Source organism: Gavia stellata, chromosome Z (genome assembly GCF_030936135.1).
Source record: "Gavia stellata isolate bGavSte3 chromosome Z, bGavSte3.hap2, whole genome shotgun sequence".
Taxonomy (NCBI): Eukaryota; Metazoa; Chordata; class Aves; order Gaviiformes; family Gaviidae; genus Gavia; species Gavia stellata.
Genome location: NC_082637.1, coordinates 38,511,959 through 38,529,417, shown reverse-complemented (window position 1 = coordinate 38,529,417; position 17,459 = coordinate 38,511,959). Strand labels below are relative to the sequence as shown.

The following is a 17,459-nucleotide window of genomic DNA, read 5'->3' as shown; positions in this document are numbered from 1 at the left end:
CTATATTAAATTAGGTTAATAAAAGGCTATTTCTACCTATGTGTATTCCACTGCTATTATCTAGGGCACAGAAGTAGTCCACGAGATTTCATACAGTCATATTTTGACCTTGGCAACACTATGAATTCAATAGATTGAGTATTTGTGGTAGTCTAATGCATGAAGCAGATTTATTACAAAAAGCCTTCATCAGTGTAAACACTCATACTTAACCTCCTATTAGGTCTTCAGCTTTAGAAGAAATATCTTTCTCTACTTGTGTTTCAGTTGCATGAAGACTATCCCCATCATCTCGTAAAAGTTCATCCTTGGATCCGTAGCCGTGGTCTGACTGACCACCTGTTTGAAAGAATACAAACACATGCCTCAGATTTGTTTCTCTTTCCTAAATTTATTTTTCAATAAGAAAATAAAAGACCTGAAATTAATTTGTTTCACAGTTTGTTTCACCAAAAACATAGATCATAGTAAGATCACCGAAACGCCTAATCTGTGCACAGATCTACTTGGTGATGGTGACAGCAGAGATAATTAGGCTATACAATCCAAATCTACTTTTCTAATTATCATATTAAATACAAGTTCTTCCCCCAGGAACACTATAGTGACTAACTACTTTTAATGCACTGTATCTCCTTTCATTCCTTTCCCTTCTCATTAGCATGAAGTATTTCATTGCTGGGCAAGCTAAATTCTCAAATGCATCTACAAAATAAATTTAGACAAGCACAACAGTAATTGAACAAGCGTCTAATAATGAATACATCCCTGAAGAGAACTGTACCATAAACTGTGCTACATCTTTGTGCTATAGTACAAAGCATAAAATGTAACAGAAAAAAAGTAAAAATCTAAACATTAAAAACTCTGTTCCTCCATGATACCAGTTAAATTTGACAGCTGTAACTTACTTTAAAAAAAAAAGTTTACAATAGTCCAAAAAGTCTGCCATAGAAACAATCCAGAAAGACACTCTTTCCTTTGTTATTTTTATCTGAAGTGCTGCTACATATGCAAAAAATATGAAAATACTATATGGGACATATGCCACAGCAACATGTTAAACAGGATTATTTATGTGTCTTAGAGTACCTATTAGAATACATGACAGTATTTAAAAAGATCAAAAGTGTAAGTAAGTTACTGAGTGTGAAAGGTGTTAGGAAGCTCCATAAAACTTGAGTGACAGACATAATTTATCTACAATACCTATTAGTGCTATTTATTTCACCAACAAGAGCAAACATGTAAAAAATAACTAAATTTAAAAGTTTGAGCAGCCATCAATTATTACATTTGGCTGCTATATTAAAAACCTTTTATACAGAAAAGTAAGTTCTGACATTCTTCAGTCCTTATTTTCTATCATCATTTCAGTAATGTTAGTATCCCTGCTTTGCACAGAAGTGAAAACACCCTATCAATAAATGGGTGAATTACCTGCAGAAGTAACATTCAAGGGTAGAAATAATGCACACGTGCATCCAAGGCTTCACACCATGTAAGTCTGCACCCCACACCATGCTAGCCAAGGACAAATGCGGCACCCAAGAGACAGCAAAAAGCAAAAAGCAGAGCAACAAAGAGCAGAGAGAAGGGAAGTTCAGTAATCTAGGCAGGCATATCAGATGAAGCACAGGAATCAGACTTAAAGTTCTCTTTACAGAAGGGCTCAAGATACTAAAAACATGAAGAGTGTGCAAGAATCATTGGTACATGAAGTTTTGAGGCACACACAGAAAGGAAGCTTAGTTGAGACTGTGCACAGGTAGGATGTAATCAGTACTAAACCAGATACGAAGAACCATGAATTTTGTCTTGCCATCTCAAGGGATTAACTTCCTGTGCACTCTTTTTATACCAGTTTGTCTGGAAGAGTGCACACATTTAAGGCAGAGTTTTTCTCCAGCTTCTCACCTGTCTTTCCATTCCTAGGGTGTCTCTACATTCATAAAGACTGTATGACAAGGTTCTGATAATTTCTGTATTTACCTCCAAGTTTAGCAGCTACTATTAAGAAGCTTGAATATGGCCTTTAAAAGCATAGTTTACTGTAACCAAACATAACATACTCATTCCAGGAATGCTAATTAGGCCCTTCTGGATTACCATTAAGGAGCAACATTTTAAAGTGTCTACTTCTAATCACCTCAGCAACTTTCACTCCTTTCCTTTAATGCAGAGAAAGGTTTTACTCACACAGACTATAATTTCTATGAATACATGACAATATGCAAAAATTGAACAGACTCATATGTCAGAGGCTTCATACCTTTTCTGAAGATTAGCACAAAAAGCAAGGTTCATGAGACCACAGCAAGACATTTATTTTAACATAACAGTACTTCTGCTACGGTTCACTCTAAACTAAAGGAGAAGCATGATCTGCGTTAAAGGAGTAATATTCAACAACAATGTATTTCTTTTTCTTTACATAGTTTAACTCCATGCTTCATTCTCCACAGCCTCAAGAGGGGAAGGTGGTGGTTGTGGAGGGGAAATCAACAGAGGACTAGAAAATTTAGCCTTTTGGGGGACTGTTAGTAGTGAAACCCAGCAGAATCTAGTACCTGTGCTAGAGTGATTATCAATGGAATCAAGCCTGACTAAGTCACTGACGAAGAGAGCGTGCTCCCCACTGTTAGCATCGTTAGAACTATCCACGCTACCGTGGCTCACCATGTCCCCATCACTTCCACCCGTGGTACTCCGCAGAGCTAAAGACATGAACGAGAGCTGGTTAGTAAGAGAGGATTTAACTTTTCAGGTTTTTAAACAAATCTAACCTCTTCAGACAACAGTAAATACTTTTGCTTGCACATATAAAGTAAGAATATGAAATTCCAGCAACAGAATTCAGACAGTTAAGTATTCAGCATGTGAAAGACATTCTAAGACTGTTTCAAGCATCAAGTTGGCAATTATCAATTTTTATACACTTAAGGAAAGATTTTCCACGTGTAAAAGCCACGATGTTAGCTGCAATCCCTCAGAAAGCATGTCATGCTCTTGTTCAGCAGAAATAAATCCATTTCAACTAACTTATTACCTGATATCACAGGTACTCGTGGGCTCTGCGTTGATTTCTTTAAGCACTGCCTAAATTGTGCTGTGCCACGAACTACATTTCGTACCTTTGTCCACAGGAATATGCCACTGCGGTTACTGCTAGGCCAAGGAGACTCTAAAACCGCCTACAGAAAGAGATATTGCAATAACAAAAACAAGAAAGTTACACTAAGAAACACAGTACAGTGAGAAGCTTTTCTTTCCATACTCAAAAAATGCATTTCCTGTCAACCATGTGAAGGACAAATATTTGAGTTTTTATGAGCTGTTCACTTTCATGAGCTGTTCCCTTTTATCCCACAGCTCTAGATACAATAGCTGAGTAATGATGAACAATGGATCAAGATTTCTTTAAGTAAACAAAGTGGGGTTTGTTCTTACTTATATACTTCGGTAGCAACAAAAGACCATAGTAGCACCTCTTTTCCTATTACTTTACATAGTTTACTTTACTAAGAAGTTTCATCAGCGTATTACAGGAACTTGGAAGCAATTAAAAGAGGGAGAGGCTACTTCAACTAGCCTAATTCCAGCCTTCATCCATCTTGCACCCTGCTGCCTTAAAGGATACACCTAGGAACAGATGGTTTTGACATGGAAGCACTAGAAGGTTCCAAAACCTGGAAATGGAAACACTATAAATGTATATTTTCAACAGAATTTTTGGTTAGCCAAACAGCACAGTGTAGATCCAGTGAACCATAAGCATGTCCAAAATGATTGCGGGCCCAACAGAATCAGCAAATCCAAGCGAAGAGCTTTAAGAAACGATCTTCAAAACATGCTACAGGACAAGGGGAGCGACAACAGCAAGAGACACATTGATACAGTATCCCTCGTGAAGACTTATCTTACCTTATTGTAATAACCATAGGTGATGGCATTTGGTTGTATTCCAGCATTTTTCATTTCAAAGAGGACTCTCACAGCCTGAACAGGCTGACCCCACAGTCCACAAAGCTGCATTACAACTCTGTAGCAGACCTGACAAGATACAGAAACGCATAAATGGACTGACGACAAGGATTTTGAAACAGCTTAAGCTCTTCCCTGATTTCCAACTTTTACACATGTAAAAGGAAAAGCCATGTGAGAGCAGCTACGCAGTACATAACACTAAACAGCCAGAAGAGGGAATCACAAGGAATCACACAAGCTGAAATCACATCAGAAGTCACACTGTTGAGAATGCAGAATTTTTTTTCCACCCGGCTCTTCTCTTTGTGAAATAAAGAAGGGAAGGAAACGCCTATGCAAAAAGCAGGATAACTTGCTGCTGTGTGCCTGTGGATACTACTGAAAGAATGGCATGATGCACACAAACCCATTATCTCTTCAGTTCAGAAAGGCTGCAAAGCATTAATTCGAAGTGCATTTAAAAATTACAGATATTCAAGAACTTCCTTCTTGAAGAAGTCTAGGAGAAGACTAGCAACACTAAGTTGGAGTACTTGACCCAGCTGACACTACGCTGGTGATGAAAAAGGAAATTAATTTCTAGTTGCCCTAGTTAAGCAGACTTCTTTGAGATCATTTCAAGGAGCTTTAAAACAGGTCAAACTGTAGGTATGCTTAATGTGGTGGTGGTGAAACACACTATATTTGTACCTTGTCTTCTATTCCATGTTTATAGTAACATTTTTTTATTCAGACTTGCCTCGTCTAGTGGTTCCACATCAGTTTTCCTCATTTTAATTAGAACATCGTATGCCCGCTGCAGTGCTTTGACTTTGGGATGTGCAACTCTGATGTAGGCTGGCAGACAAATAAACCATAGACTGTAACTATGACTGAAGAGACACTTAGCCCACTGTGGGGGGCTTACATAAAACTTCTTGGCTAATTTATGGGCTGTTTTTATCTCCTGTAAGGGTGAAACAAAACAAAACAAGAAAGCAGACAAAAGATGTAACATCCTGAATCTAGAAGCCATTACTAACTCAGGTACTGGCTTCTTAAAAGTAAGCATTTAGTAATAATGGACAAACATTCAGCTGAAGCTCCCTTCTTACCACTCTCTGCAAGCAAAAACTAGCATCAGAATTAATCCTCTTTTTTTTTCCTTCCCATTCAAGCATTAATTTTAATTTCCTTTTGTTTAATATTAAAGTCTAAAGCTTAAAAATGCGTTTGACAATAAACTGTAATCTCAGATGCTAATTTGTTTATTTGTTGCCTTCTGTTTCTTTCTTTTGCAAGTGTTGCTTCTCGATAGTTACAAAGACCTAACCTCTAACGACATTACCTTCTAGTATAAATAGGTAGTGGCAATTTTACCAAAAAACTTTGTATCTTTCAGTGTTCACACAGTGATTACAGTAAGACTCATCTGACCTGTTTTGTCCTCTTTGCCATGAGTGCTGGACTATTCGAAATGCTGCTTCCAGCTGGGTGTCTGCTGAAGGAGAGCTTGAGCTCTTGTGGCCTGTCAAAGAGCTTGAAATCTAGTCGTGGGAAGTTTTTATAGCTATATAGATGATTAAAAAAAAAACAGAAAAGAAAAATAAAAGCTTTTCACATACCTGCTGATAGCACAAAAGGCATACAAAGACAACTTGCATGCAAAGAACTGACAAACTGGAGAATAAAGAACTGGGGCCCGGGGGGGGGGGGTGTGGTGTGGTGGGGCGGGGAACGAAAGAAGATGGCAAGATCCTTTTAGCCTTATTCAAAAAGGTATCACAAGAAGATGAGAAGATGCCTTGGACATTAAATCTCCATAGACAATGGAAATAAGAACCAGACTGCCATCCATATCACGAAGGTCAGGGAAGCATAGATGATGATTAACAAAAGCAACAGTTGGAAACAGAACCTTCATGATCTCCAAGAAAGACAGGAAGAAAAAAATCATACCCAGAGTGTCTGAAACTCCACACATCCTGCACAGGGCTGAAAAACACTGAATGAAAGAAGTCTGAAAAGTGGAGTGGGTGTTTCGTTCTTTTGGTTCATCAGCTGCAGATCAATAGTACTGGGCAGATCTATTACCCACCCCCTGTCATTCCCAGTGTGAAACAAAGTGCACTGCAGTTGCTACAAAATACACATAAATGGCTCCAACAGGAAGACAGACACTGAATACATGTAGAAAAGTATTACTATAAAGTTGGCAAGAAGTTACTGAAAAATTAAAACCAAAATCCACATACCCTCAAATATACACACATACATAAAACACTGGCTTCTAGAGCTTCAGAAACTTACCAGAATCCAGGCAGTTCATATCTTTTTAAAGATTCTTCTGAACATTATATTAAGGCATGTCTTGCATCAAGATGCAACATTCGCCCTGCTTAATTTCATAAGCATACTAGTTTCACTATGTGTGGCTGTTTAACTTGTACCTGTATTTTGGCACTCGGTCCTGTCCGTCATCAGTGGGAGGTTCTGGTGGCATTATGAACACTGTGTGTTCACTTTTTTGTGACTCATCAAGCTCAATCAACCGTGCATCTTCAACAGAATCTACATCAACCTGAAAATGGAGTTTGTACTCTAAGTAAAGAGTTTGGCTTTGGGATAAAATGTCCTTTTCAACATTAATTATGTTAGTACATGTAAAAATATATTTAATATATACTGTATTCAATTATAGATATAATATATAAAATAAATTTTGTTTGTTCTAATTACTCAAATATCAAGTCCACAGCATTGTCTTTCCATTTTTATTTCATGACCAGATATCCCTAAACATTTTGAAGGACAAAGTACCTTCTCTCCTTTTTCTGTTCCTTTATCCGGAAAGAGCTGGGAAAAGAGAAAAAAAATTAGAGTTTATTCTCAACTCAAAACAAATCCTAAATAATTCTATTAAAACTGTGTCATTTAAATATTAAACAAGAAATCCTAAATTTTCATATTACTGTACAAGCAATTAGTCTCTTTTTCAAATAGTTCCTTTGCTGAAAGTAAGAAAATGCAGTAATCAGCATGCTTTCAATCTGTTGACATATCTACTAAATACAAAATCCTAAATCTTTCCAATGAAAGTGCTTTCATTTAGTTTAATTGACAGAAACTGCTGTTTTGCAGATATTTTCAATATGACAATTTAAGTACGCCACACATTAACAACCTGCAATAATACCAAATTATTAACAATATTAAACAAAGTGTACTCTAGATGAATACCCCACTCTCAGCAAAAAGAAAAATAAGGGCAAAGAAACTTTTAAACACTTATTTTGTGGTCTGTTTACAATTGTTAATTCGATTGGAATCAATACTGAATCAAAGACTGATTCTGTAAGAACTTGGTATGAAAATGAAGGTTCTGTCCAGGAAGAATCATATATATACACATCTAAAAAAAGTAACATATAATTCTCTAGCTCCTCATTTTTATATTGTGAACTTGGCATTTTACAGATGAAGCTATAAACTTAATAACCCATCTAGACCAGAACCATCCTGAAGAGACTTTGTTTCAAAAAACAAGAATAAGTTACAGCAATCTTTCTCATATAAAATACAGGCAATGAAAGCGGATCTTATCTACATAAATCAGTTTTGACCACAAGTGGAGCACTAGGCATGTTTTTGTGTTTTAAGTTTAAATTGTGTGAAAAAGAGCAACAATGCAGATGATCACATTAGAGGTAGGGTGATTAACATTTAACGGGAAGACACAGATGGCATTGTGCTAACGTGTCAGCTACTTTTATTTCTCACATTATCTTACATCTTGACATCCTACAGGGCTTTAATGAAAGTGTCCTTCATGAACACAGAAAATTACGACCATGCAAGAAGATGAAGGAAGAAAATGACTCAGCAATAACCACCAAGTGTTTCAATCCGTCAAAACACTTGCTGCAGAGGTTATCTACCTTTACAACTAAAAACCAGAACAATAACACAAAATTAACAGAAGCATGTAATTTAGTAGTATTGCTACATGTTTTTCACCTTTTCTATGCAGTCATCAAAAAACGCCAAGCCAGTATCCTTGTCACTCACAAAACTGCACTCTTCAATAAAGCGGCTGAATATCTGCGTTTTGGTGAGATGCGTGTAGAACTTTGCATAGGCCCGGTCTCTGCTTTTTAAAAATCCTGGTTACAAAAAAGGAACACACAACTAAATACCAGTTATGAGTTCCATAAGAAATTAACATATAAAGTGTCAACATAAAATATTTAAATAATACATAAAATATTGGCTTTATCAATGAAAACAACTACTTATCACTACTTGCATTTGGAAGATCAAAATAACAGCTTTTTTTTAATAATTACTTTTCACCATAGTTAACAACACTTGGCAAGCAATCACCCCCACGTAATCTGCTCACTGTGTTTGACGACTTTTTGTGCAAGAAAAAGGAGATGATGACCTCATACAAAAGCAGAAGTATCTAACAGTTAAAACAATACTAAAATAAAAATTATGTTATCCTAAGAGGTGATGGGTCTGAAAATATTTAAGACTTTCCAAACCTTTGACTAAAAATCTCTTCTCAAATCTCTTTCAGTAATTTAAAAAAACCCCAAAAAACAACAAACCCAAACAAAAAAAAACCCTCAAAACACCACCACCACATACAAAACAAAACCCCTATGACATTTCATCTAGCATTCAACTCATGAAGAGATCTGAAAAGTTAAGGTGATATGGTAAGAAAAATAAGATGACCTTTGCTGACTATTGTTTTATGCTTCTGATCTCTCCCCTGTTCTCTATTATCTTCCCTTTTATATCAAGAACATTACTTTGTTCTTCATTACCAGGCTTCTGGAATTTTTGTTCTGTACAAATTGAGAAATATTCTTTCATTCCCAAGAGCTGCTCTTACGGAATATGCCACGCAGAGAGGGCATCATGCTACTGGAAGATAACTTTTCTAATACCAGAGCTATTGCAAAATTGCAGTTCTATCTGCATATATCTGTGTTCTAATCAACTTTGAATAGCTTAACTTTATACAATTGCAATTTTAAATATTGCCAAGAATTGTACAACCAAAGTGCTATGACCTTTAAAGTTAAGCAGCTTCTCAACCCTGAAGTTGTAACACTGCCAATGCTATCAGCAGCTGGTTTGCCTCACCCTCACCTTGATGATCAAACAAGGAATCAGCAGCAGTTGCTTTATTTGAAGGCGCCTGCGTGATTGGCTTGAGGAATGTTCTGTAACCCTTTAAAATAGATGCCATGAATCGGAGAAAAGCTTCCTGGATCTCCATCTCAAGTTCTGTCATCTTCTTCTGCCAGGAGAAATCTGCCTCAATAGGAGTCATCTCCACTGCAGAGCCTTCTTGAGTTTTCCTGTGAACTAGCAATGAGCAACACATGCAATCCTGTATTAAAATTCAGTGCATTCAAACAGGTAACTTCTTGCAGAAGCTGTAGATGGATTTTTCTTTTTTCTACTTGCCCATACTCAGAAGTGACAACCACTAGAAATCCTGTGATTATTTTCCAATTGATCTGGCCCATATAAAAGGCAGGTTACCTGAAGAGTCAATTATGTGTTTTTCTAATTCATCTAGCCCTCTGGGACATGAAACAAGGAGGAGGATCTCAGCTGAGTTAGTTACCACACACCCAGCTGAACGTACCCTTTCAGTAATATATCAACACAAAGGACCATGTTTTCCCTATTCTGAAGACTGCACATCCAGAAAGAAAGGGCCTAAAACTACATTTCTAATCAAAATTCTAACATTTTAGTGCACCAAAGGGTAGAAAGAAGTAAATGACATTCAGAGTTTACGCTTGCACTCTTAAAAAAAACAGTAGCAGGTGCTGCTGAAAATTATAGTTCCATGCTTTTTATTAACACAAAAATATCAATTACTGTAACAAATATTTATATATAAAAATATATTATAGCATATATATTATAATATTACCAAAATAGAAAAACTATCTATCTAAAAAAGACCACTGAGTTCTGCTCAAGTTAAAATTAGGAACTAGTTCTATATTAGGTAGATTGTATGACATACCCTGCTGATAAAACCAAAAGAAAAGTTGAGGTTTTCTAACAGATGAAGTAAAGGCTATCTGAAAAAAAAAAAAAAATTACAGAAAATTGAGGCAAGAACACCTACCTCTTAATTAACGTTCTTTTCTGTTTCTGTAATTTACAGCTTTTGTATATCTTGTATACCTATGAGGCTATCATTTCTCCTTCTCCATAATGGTGCAACCTAACATAATCTGAACCAGCCTACCTTGAAGAGCCTATCTACAGTCAGAAAGAAGCAATACCTGAAAACTGTTAGGTCAGCTACAACTTTGCTCTTGCCTGTCCAAGTCATTGGGCTGAAGATGGCCAGGTTTTCTTTTTCTTTTGACAAAATACTTTGTCAAAATTTAGCTACTCAATTATTTTTGTAGAAAAATACTCAAATTAATAATAGTCAGGTCCTGCCTAACTAACCTGATCTCCTTCTATGACAAAGTGACCTGAGGGAAAGGCTGTGGACATAGTCTACCTAGACTTTAGTAAAGTCTTTGGCACTTTTTCCCACAGCATTCTCCTGGAGAAACTGACTGCTCATGGCTTGAACAGGTGCACTTTTCGCTGGGTAAAAAAAAAAAAAAAAAAAAAAAAAAAAAAACACAAAAAAAAAATCAGCAATGTCCAGGCCCAAAGGGTTGTGGTGAATGGGTGAATGGAGTTAAATCCAGTTGGTGGCCAGTCACAAGTGGTGTTCCACAGGGCTCAGTACTGGGGCCGGTCTTGTTTAATATCTTTATTGATGATCTGGATGAGGGGATTGAGTGCTCCCTCAGCAAGTTTGCAGACGACACCAAGCTGGGGGGGAGTGTTGATCTGCTGGAGGGTAGGAAGGCTCTGCAGAGGGATCTGGACAGGCTGGATTGATGGGCCAACGCCAATTGTATGAGGTTCAACAAGGCCAAGTGCCGGGTCCTGCACTTGGGTCACAACAACTCCATGCAATGTTACAGGGTTGGGGACGAGTGGCTGGAAAGCTGCCCTGCAGAAAAGGACCTGGGGGTGTTGATTGACAGCCGGCTGAAGATGAGCCAGCAGTGTGCTCAGGTGGCCAAGAAGGCCAACGGCATCCTGGCCTGTATCAGAAACAGTGTGGCCAGCAGGAGCAGGGAGGTGATCGTGCCCCTGTACTCGGCGCTGGTGAGGCCGCACCTCGAATCCTGTGTTCAGTTTTGGGCCCCTCACTACAAGAAGGACATTGAGGTGCTGGAGCGTGTCCAGAGAAGGGCGACAAAGCTGGTGAGGGGTCTGGAGCACAAGTCTTATGAGGAATGGCTGAGGGAACTGGGGTTGTTTAATCTGGAGAAAAGGAGGCTGAGGGGAGACCTTATTGCTCTCTACAACTACTTGAAAGGAGGTTGTAGAGTGGTGAGTGCTGGTCTTTTCTCCCACATGACAAGTGATAGGACAAGAGGAAATGGCCTCAAGTTGCGCCAGGGGAGGTTTAGATTGGATATTAGGAAAAAGTTCTTCACTGAAAGGGTTGTCGAGCATTGGAACAGGCTGCCCAGGGAAGTGGTTGAGTCACCATCCCTGGAGGTATTTAAATGACGTATGGATGAGGCGCTTAGGGACATGGTTTAGTGGTGAACTTAGCAAGGTTAGGTTTACAGTTGGACTTGATGACCTTAAAGGTCTTTTCCAACCTCAACGATTCTATGATTCGAAAAGTCATTATCTGAGATACTCAGCAGTATCTGCACAATAGCTGAGGTATTCAACATTATTTTACTCATAACCCCATTTTCTCTATTATTTTTGATCAGAACTATGAATATTGTTTTAGGTCAAGATCCAAATGTGTTTTAGCTGAATCTTTGTTTAATTACAACTTAATCATGAGTAAAAGGCTAAAAAAAAAAAGCTCAAATTTCAAGAAGTCACAGCAAAGAAAATAAAAATCTAAAAAAATAATTCACATCACATATGATAGAAGGAAGTCCTCACATTTATATACTAATTATAATTTAAGACTTGTGGGTGTGTACTAGAAAATTTAATAGTTTTCTTTGAATGTTTACTTTCCCTGCTTTAGGCAGTTTCTACTCTTACCCCTTCCCGCTTTATTTTATATATTTCACCTGCTGCCAGCTGCGGGTGCAGTTTCTTCAAGGTACTGAGCAAACTTTTACATGGCTTCTTAGGAAACTGCTTCCAGTTGGTGCTCTTCTTATCATCTGATCTAAAACACAGGGGAGGGGAAAAAGGATATATAAAATACAGACCATATAAAAAAGAAGAGCTTCCACAGCCCTAAGCTGCTTCATTTTCAGAACGTACTAATTAAAAGAAAGAAATTATTTTGAAAAGAAATCTTGTCACTGTCCCTATTTCTCAAAAATAAAAAAAATTGGAGTGACATAACTCAGAATTTCATTTCCTCAGACACAGAACAGTATAAATTGAGTTATAAGTAGAGTTTTCTCCAGTCTTTAAGGAGGATCTGCATTAAGATTTGATTTAGACTTTTTAGTTGAAGTTTCACTTCGCTGATTTCCCTTTCATAATTTTTATCAGTCTTGCTAATGTAATTTAAGCACACTAACCTCTATGTGATTACTATGCAGTTTGGAATACAACATGAACTTGTTACTGCAAAATGCTGGAATACCAGTCTGGTAGCTTTATGGTCATATAGTAACACGTCTATGGCAACTCAGTTCCAGCTTCAACCACAGGCTAGCAGGGACTAGGAAGACTGGGAGTTCAGTTCACAGTTTGAAAATTATGTGGTTGATTAAGCAATGGGGTACATTGGCCTAAAGGGATGCTTATCTTTGTTAGAAGGACAACGGGTAAAATGCCAGACCTTGTTTAAGCAGTTGGATATAAAGACAGAGTAGGGAGTAAATCCTAAGAACTCCTACACCTCTTTCTGGAAGGCAGAAGGTGGGGGAGAATTGCTGTAACAGGGAGTAAAACAAACCTTGCGGCCACAAGACCTAATCAGTTATTACTATCCGAGCTGATGCTGTCATTTCTTGTTTTGCACTTTGCATCAGTGAAATGATTGTTCAATTACTATTTGCTCAATTGGCATTGACACAGAACTATCTTAGGAAGTTAACCCAAAGTTCCAGGAATTAAAGGAAAAATGCATGCTTACAGATGCCTTTGTCCATTTCTTCCCCCCACCATAATGGCATGCCTATAAACAATATAAATGGTACTATTCCAAAAATGCAAGGAGAAAAATCCTGCTATAAAAATATAACAAACTCTCAAATCTTTGCCCTAAAAAGGCTACTTTCCTTAACCAGCTTTCAGTGTTACTTTCACAGAGATAGTTAAAAACATCCCAAAAAAGGCATTAAGGAAGACACTGAATGAATAAAAGGCCCTCAGTATATTTTGGCAGTAAATAAAGCTTCACTCTATCTTAAGGAATATAGCAGCAAACTTCCTCTGGAAAGACACTAGACAGACAGACAGACTGATGTACTAGAAAATACTGAGTTTTTCAAATGCTATTCTTCTATTATGCAGTCTTTCAAAGTTAGCAACAGTGCTGTTAAATGCTTTTACACCTAAAAAAATAAAAGGCAGCATTGTCACAGAAATAAAGAGGGGCAGAAACAGACATGGATAAAATAAAATGGAACACTAATCTTTACTCACTAATAAAGTAGTACTGTATGATCTTCAACACAAAGTGCTTTATAGAGATTTGGTTTTACCTACACAACTCCAAAATTGAAAAATATCATCATTTCCAGGTTAAAAAGGTTTTATAATACAGATCCCAACATCTCACATTTACCTAAGTCAAATGTTACAGATGTTAGGTTCCTCTGGAAGTCAAATAAGTGGTACAGATGAGATATATGCAAAATGGGCAGCAAAAAAGAAAAAGATCAGTTGACTATTGAAAAAGAAATGAACTTAGAAGACAGTAAAAGAACAGGTGCAAAAATCTTTCCCATTGAGTGCCTCATAAGAGGTCAGCCACTGGTAGATTTTTAGTTCAGTAACCAATCCAAGTAAGGTTGATGCTTGGTCTTTCTACCAGTCATCCCCAGGAAATCTTGACATCCTTATCTCCCTCCTATATCCCCTGTTTTTATCTCCTTCATTTTTCTGCAACCCAGTCTTCAACTTCCATTCTACTTATGAACAAAAACATTCAGGTATTTTTCACTGCAAATATCTTCATATAAACAAGTTCTCTTCCTTGAGTTTCTTGAATACATTCTTCTTTCACAACACCTATTACCACTATTCTTTTGGTGGCATAATACTTCGATATACAGTGATGACAATGCTTTTTTGCAGTGTTTTTAATGGGGACCTAGGGGAAGGAGAAAAAATCAAATAGAAAAAAAAACCCAATCTGCTAAATTGTTTACTATTTCCTTTGATGCTACTAATAAAACAAAGCATTTCAGTAATGTAAAGGAACAGTTGCTTCAGTGGAGGAAGGGTCCTTCTGACACAATGAAAATCAAGAAAGCATTCAACTGACCCATAGATCAAATGACTAATTCTAACTGAAGTTAGTAAAAACAAAAGTCAAGAGTTAAAAAGTGACATGAAATGAAGTAAAACTGTATTTTCACAGGGAAAAGATGCGCACTTTATTTAGTGATGTTCACCCTCATCTTGAACTAGCTTAAATTCCTCTATTCATGATCTAATGAATTTAAAATGGAAAGGTAATTCATAAAGTTACTAAATTAAACATCTGAAACAACTGAATTTTCAATTCAGTTATTTATACTCTCATTTAGATATATTACAGAAAAACAGAAGAGTCACTCTGAATTAGCCTCTTGTCAAGAAGGTGCGAAGAAACTGTTCATGCAACACCTTCAATTTAAGAAAAGCATTAAAAACATAATAATCAAGTGAAAATATTTTAGTTTTAATATATTCAAGATACCAAATTTTGCTTTATTGAGCTCACAAAAAAATTTGGCCCCTGTAACTTGAGAATAATTTCTTTATTAACACTACCATAAAGTGACCTGAGTGCAAGACAGCATCAAAAACTTGTCATGAAGGGTCCTGAAGCACTCATGTTCATACCAACAGTGACTGAACACAGGCAAACCAAATTCAAAAGTGGTAGGTCAAGGTGAAAATGTAAGAAATGGCAGGGCAGGAAAAAATAAAAACAAACTGCAAACAACTCTTCTTCTTTTCTAGCTTTTGTCCTATTTCCCTAATAAGCAGTACTAGAAGCAGAAAACCAAACCAGAATACATTACCATTTTTTTTGTTACCAAATTTATAGCAACATTTGCATCACATTTTTACAGGCAGCGCCAAGTGTTGATCCTTGACTTAGTAAGTTTTAATTTGCTATGAAGCATACCAAATGAGAAAAAGAACAGAGGACAGTAAGAAACAAACCATAATGGATAAAACAGTGTTTAATAGTTTTATCTCCTGAGAATTTCAGCAATCTCTCTGAATATAGATAAATGTAAAAACTCCATAGTACTTACATGTACACCATGTTTGTGTCTAAGTCAATGCACACAATATCCTGTGGTGGATCGTACAGATCAAAGTATCGTGAATCAACTCCAACAATAAATGGAACAGGTGCACTGAGTACAGCGGCCAGAGACAAAGGACAGAGAGGGATATATGGACATTGCCACTGAAATGGAAATATCATCTGAAGGAAAAATTAAATTAAATCAAAGCATTAAAACAAGACAACAGATACTGTACAACAAAGCCCAAGAAGTTACATGCAGCAAGTTGAAATTAAATTGCTAGAAGCTCAGAAAAGAGTCTTCAAGTTTGACCACTTATTTACAGCACATCTCTTAGTTATCTATGCAAAAATGTTGATCATTCTAATAGTTACAGTAGTAAGACATGCTAGGGCACTTTAACTATAATGCTATTGCTGGGGAAAATGATCATTTAGTGCACCAATCATTTTAACTTAAAAATGCCTTGTAACAACTACGGAGTCTAAACTAATTTCTCTCACTGCGGTACAGAACATTTTGTACTTACAGCTGCTACAGCTTCAGCAACTCCTGTCAACACAGCTGGTCTAAGAGAATGGAGGAGGATCTTGCCTTCTAGCAATACAAAGAGTAACAGAGTGGCACAGTTTTCCGGTCCAAGATTCATGAGCAGAGTGCTAAAGTTTGCTCCACTAAGGGGTGGGTGGGAAGGGGGAAGAGAATAAGAATGTTACAGGATTAAAAAAAAAAAAAAAAAAAAAGTCACTACTATCAAGCTTCTGACAACCGTTTGGGACCAACTAGTTGAATGGTGCTAGTATTACCACACATCAAGTACCTACTTGTCTATCTAATAGCTATCACCTCAATATGAGACTTGTCCTGCCACAAAGAAACCTAAATTCAAACTCTATTGCTAAAGAAACATATGCTATACCATGCTACTGCTGAGTCTGTGTTGTTTATGGCACTCTCTCTCATATATGCACAGGCATCTTGTCTTCGTAGCAGTAAAACAGATTTAACTGGTTAACAACAAAACCAAGCACAAATAACACCATTAGTTTCATATGATGGGTTACCTCAGGCAAAAATAATAAATGAGAGTACCCATTTGATCTTAGAATCACAGTATCAAATTCTAATACTAGTTAAGTAAAATCAATCCATCTTTCTGATAGCAACATGTCTTTAGTTTCTACAGTTTAGACTCCATTTCATTTGTTTGGACTGTACACATTTAGGAATTGTAATGACACCTGCAAGAGCACCATGGTGTAAAATCTGTCCTTAGAAAAGTGTTTACATGTTACTTTGCAGTTTGGTGGCTGGCTGCAATTTTTCACTTAAGAAGCTGTGTAACAGATGTGATTAAACATGGGATTCTTCTACATACAGAATTATTATATGGTAAAGGGGGAAAAAAATTAAAAAGGGAGATTATTTGGTTTTTAACTTAAAAACAAACCAAAAAAATCAACAAAACCATCCAAACAAAACCCCATGTAACAATCATAGGGAGCTCCAGCCCAGAAGATGCAGGCAGTATCCACAGAGACTGCATGAACCTTCAAGCACAAATAGCAATTTTTAGGTATAATTTTGAATTTCCAAAATGTTTGCACACTTGTGCATTGACGGATTTCACATAACTGCTTGGAATAAATGTCTCTCTTGGATCCGAAAAGGGGGAAAAAAACCCAAGGTAACAAACAGCCTATCTATGCTATTAAAAAAACCCCTTGCTTACTACACAGGCTCTGAAAATATAAGATATTTAAATACATGTATTTTTTTCCTCACAGCCAGCTTCTTCTTTCTTCAGAGTTCCTACAATAATCTGAGAATTCATCTTTCTTTCAGGATAATTAGTGATATTATTCTTCCACAAGGGACAGGTCTATGTCAAAAAGACAACACTGTATAATATTATAAATGCGTATTGAGCTTTCTGTTTATAAGATCTAATAATATTGCAGTTATGTTTGGCTT

General features: G+C 36.9%; 1 protein-coding gene across 10 annotated transcripts in view; it reads right to left on the bottom strand.

The window, feature by feature from the left end:
* The window catches only part of DENND4C (DENN domain containing 4C), a 49,947-nt gene that overhangs the window by 19,644 nt on the left and 12,844 nt on the right, over positions 1 to 17,459 (bottom strand). For 3 of the 10 annotated variants that reach the window (XM_059834194.1, XM_059834199.1, XM_059834196.1), the window contains exons 8-20: positions 16,015 to 16,159; positions 15,489 to 15,664; positions 12,123 to 12,223; positions 9,130 to 9,348; positions 7,984 to 8,129; positions 6,787 to 6,822; positions 6,417 to 6,547; positions 5,404 to 5,536; positions 4,727 to 4,933; positions 3,925 to 4,053; positions 3,050 to 3,194; positions 2,571 to 2,717; positions 214 to 339 (exon numbers count right to left, since the gene is read on the bottom strand). In XM_059834194.1, the coding sequence (XP_059690177.1) occupies positions 214 to 339; positions 2,571 to 2,717; positions 3,050 to 3,194; positions 3,925 to 4,053; positions 4,727 to 4,933; positions 5,404 to 5,536; positions 6,417 to 6,547; positions 6,787 to 6,822; positions 7,984 to 8,129; positions 9,130 to 9,348; positions 12,123 to 12,223; positions 15,489 to 15,664; positions 16,015 to 16,159 (1,841 nt within the window). Of the gene's footprint in view, positions 1 to 213; positions 340 to 2,570; positions 2,718 to 3,042; positions 3,195 to 3,924; positions 4,054 to 4,726; positions 4,934 to 5,403; positions 5,537 to 6,416; positions 6,548 to 6,786; positions 6,823 to 7,983; positions 8,130 to 9,129; positions 9,349 to 12,122; positions 12,224 to 15,488; positions 15,665 to 16,014; positions 16,160 to 17,459 lie in introns of all 10 variants that reach the window. The other 7 variants (XM_059834198.1, XM_059834202.1, XM_059834195.1 and 4 more) reach the window with 6 other exon arrangements.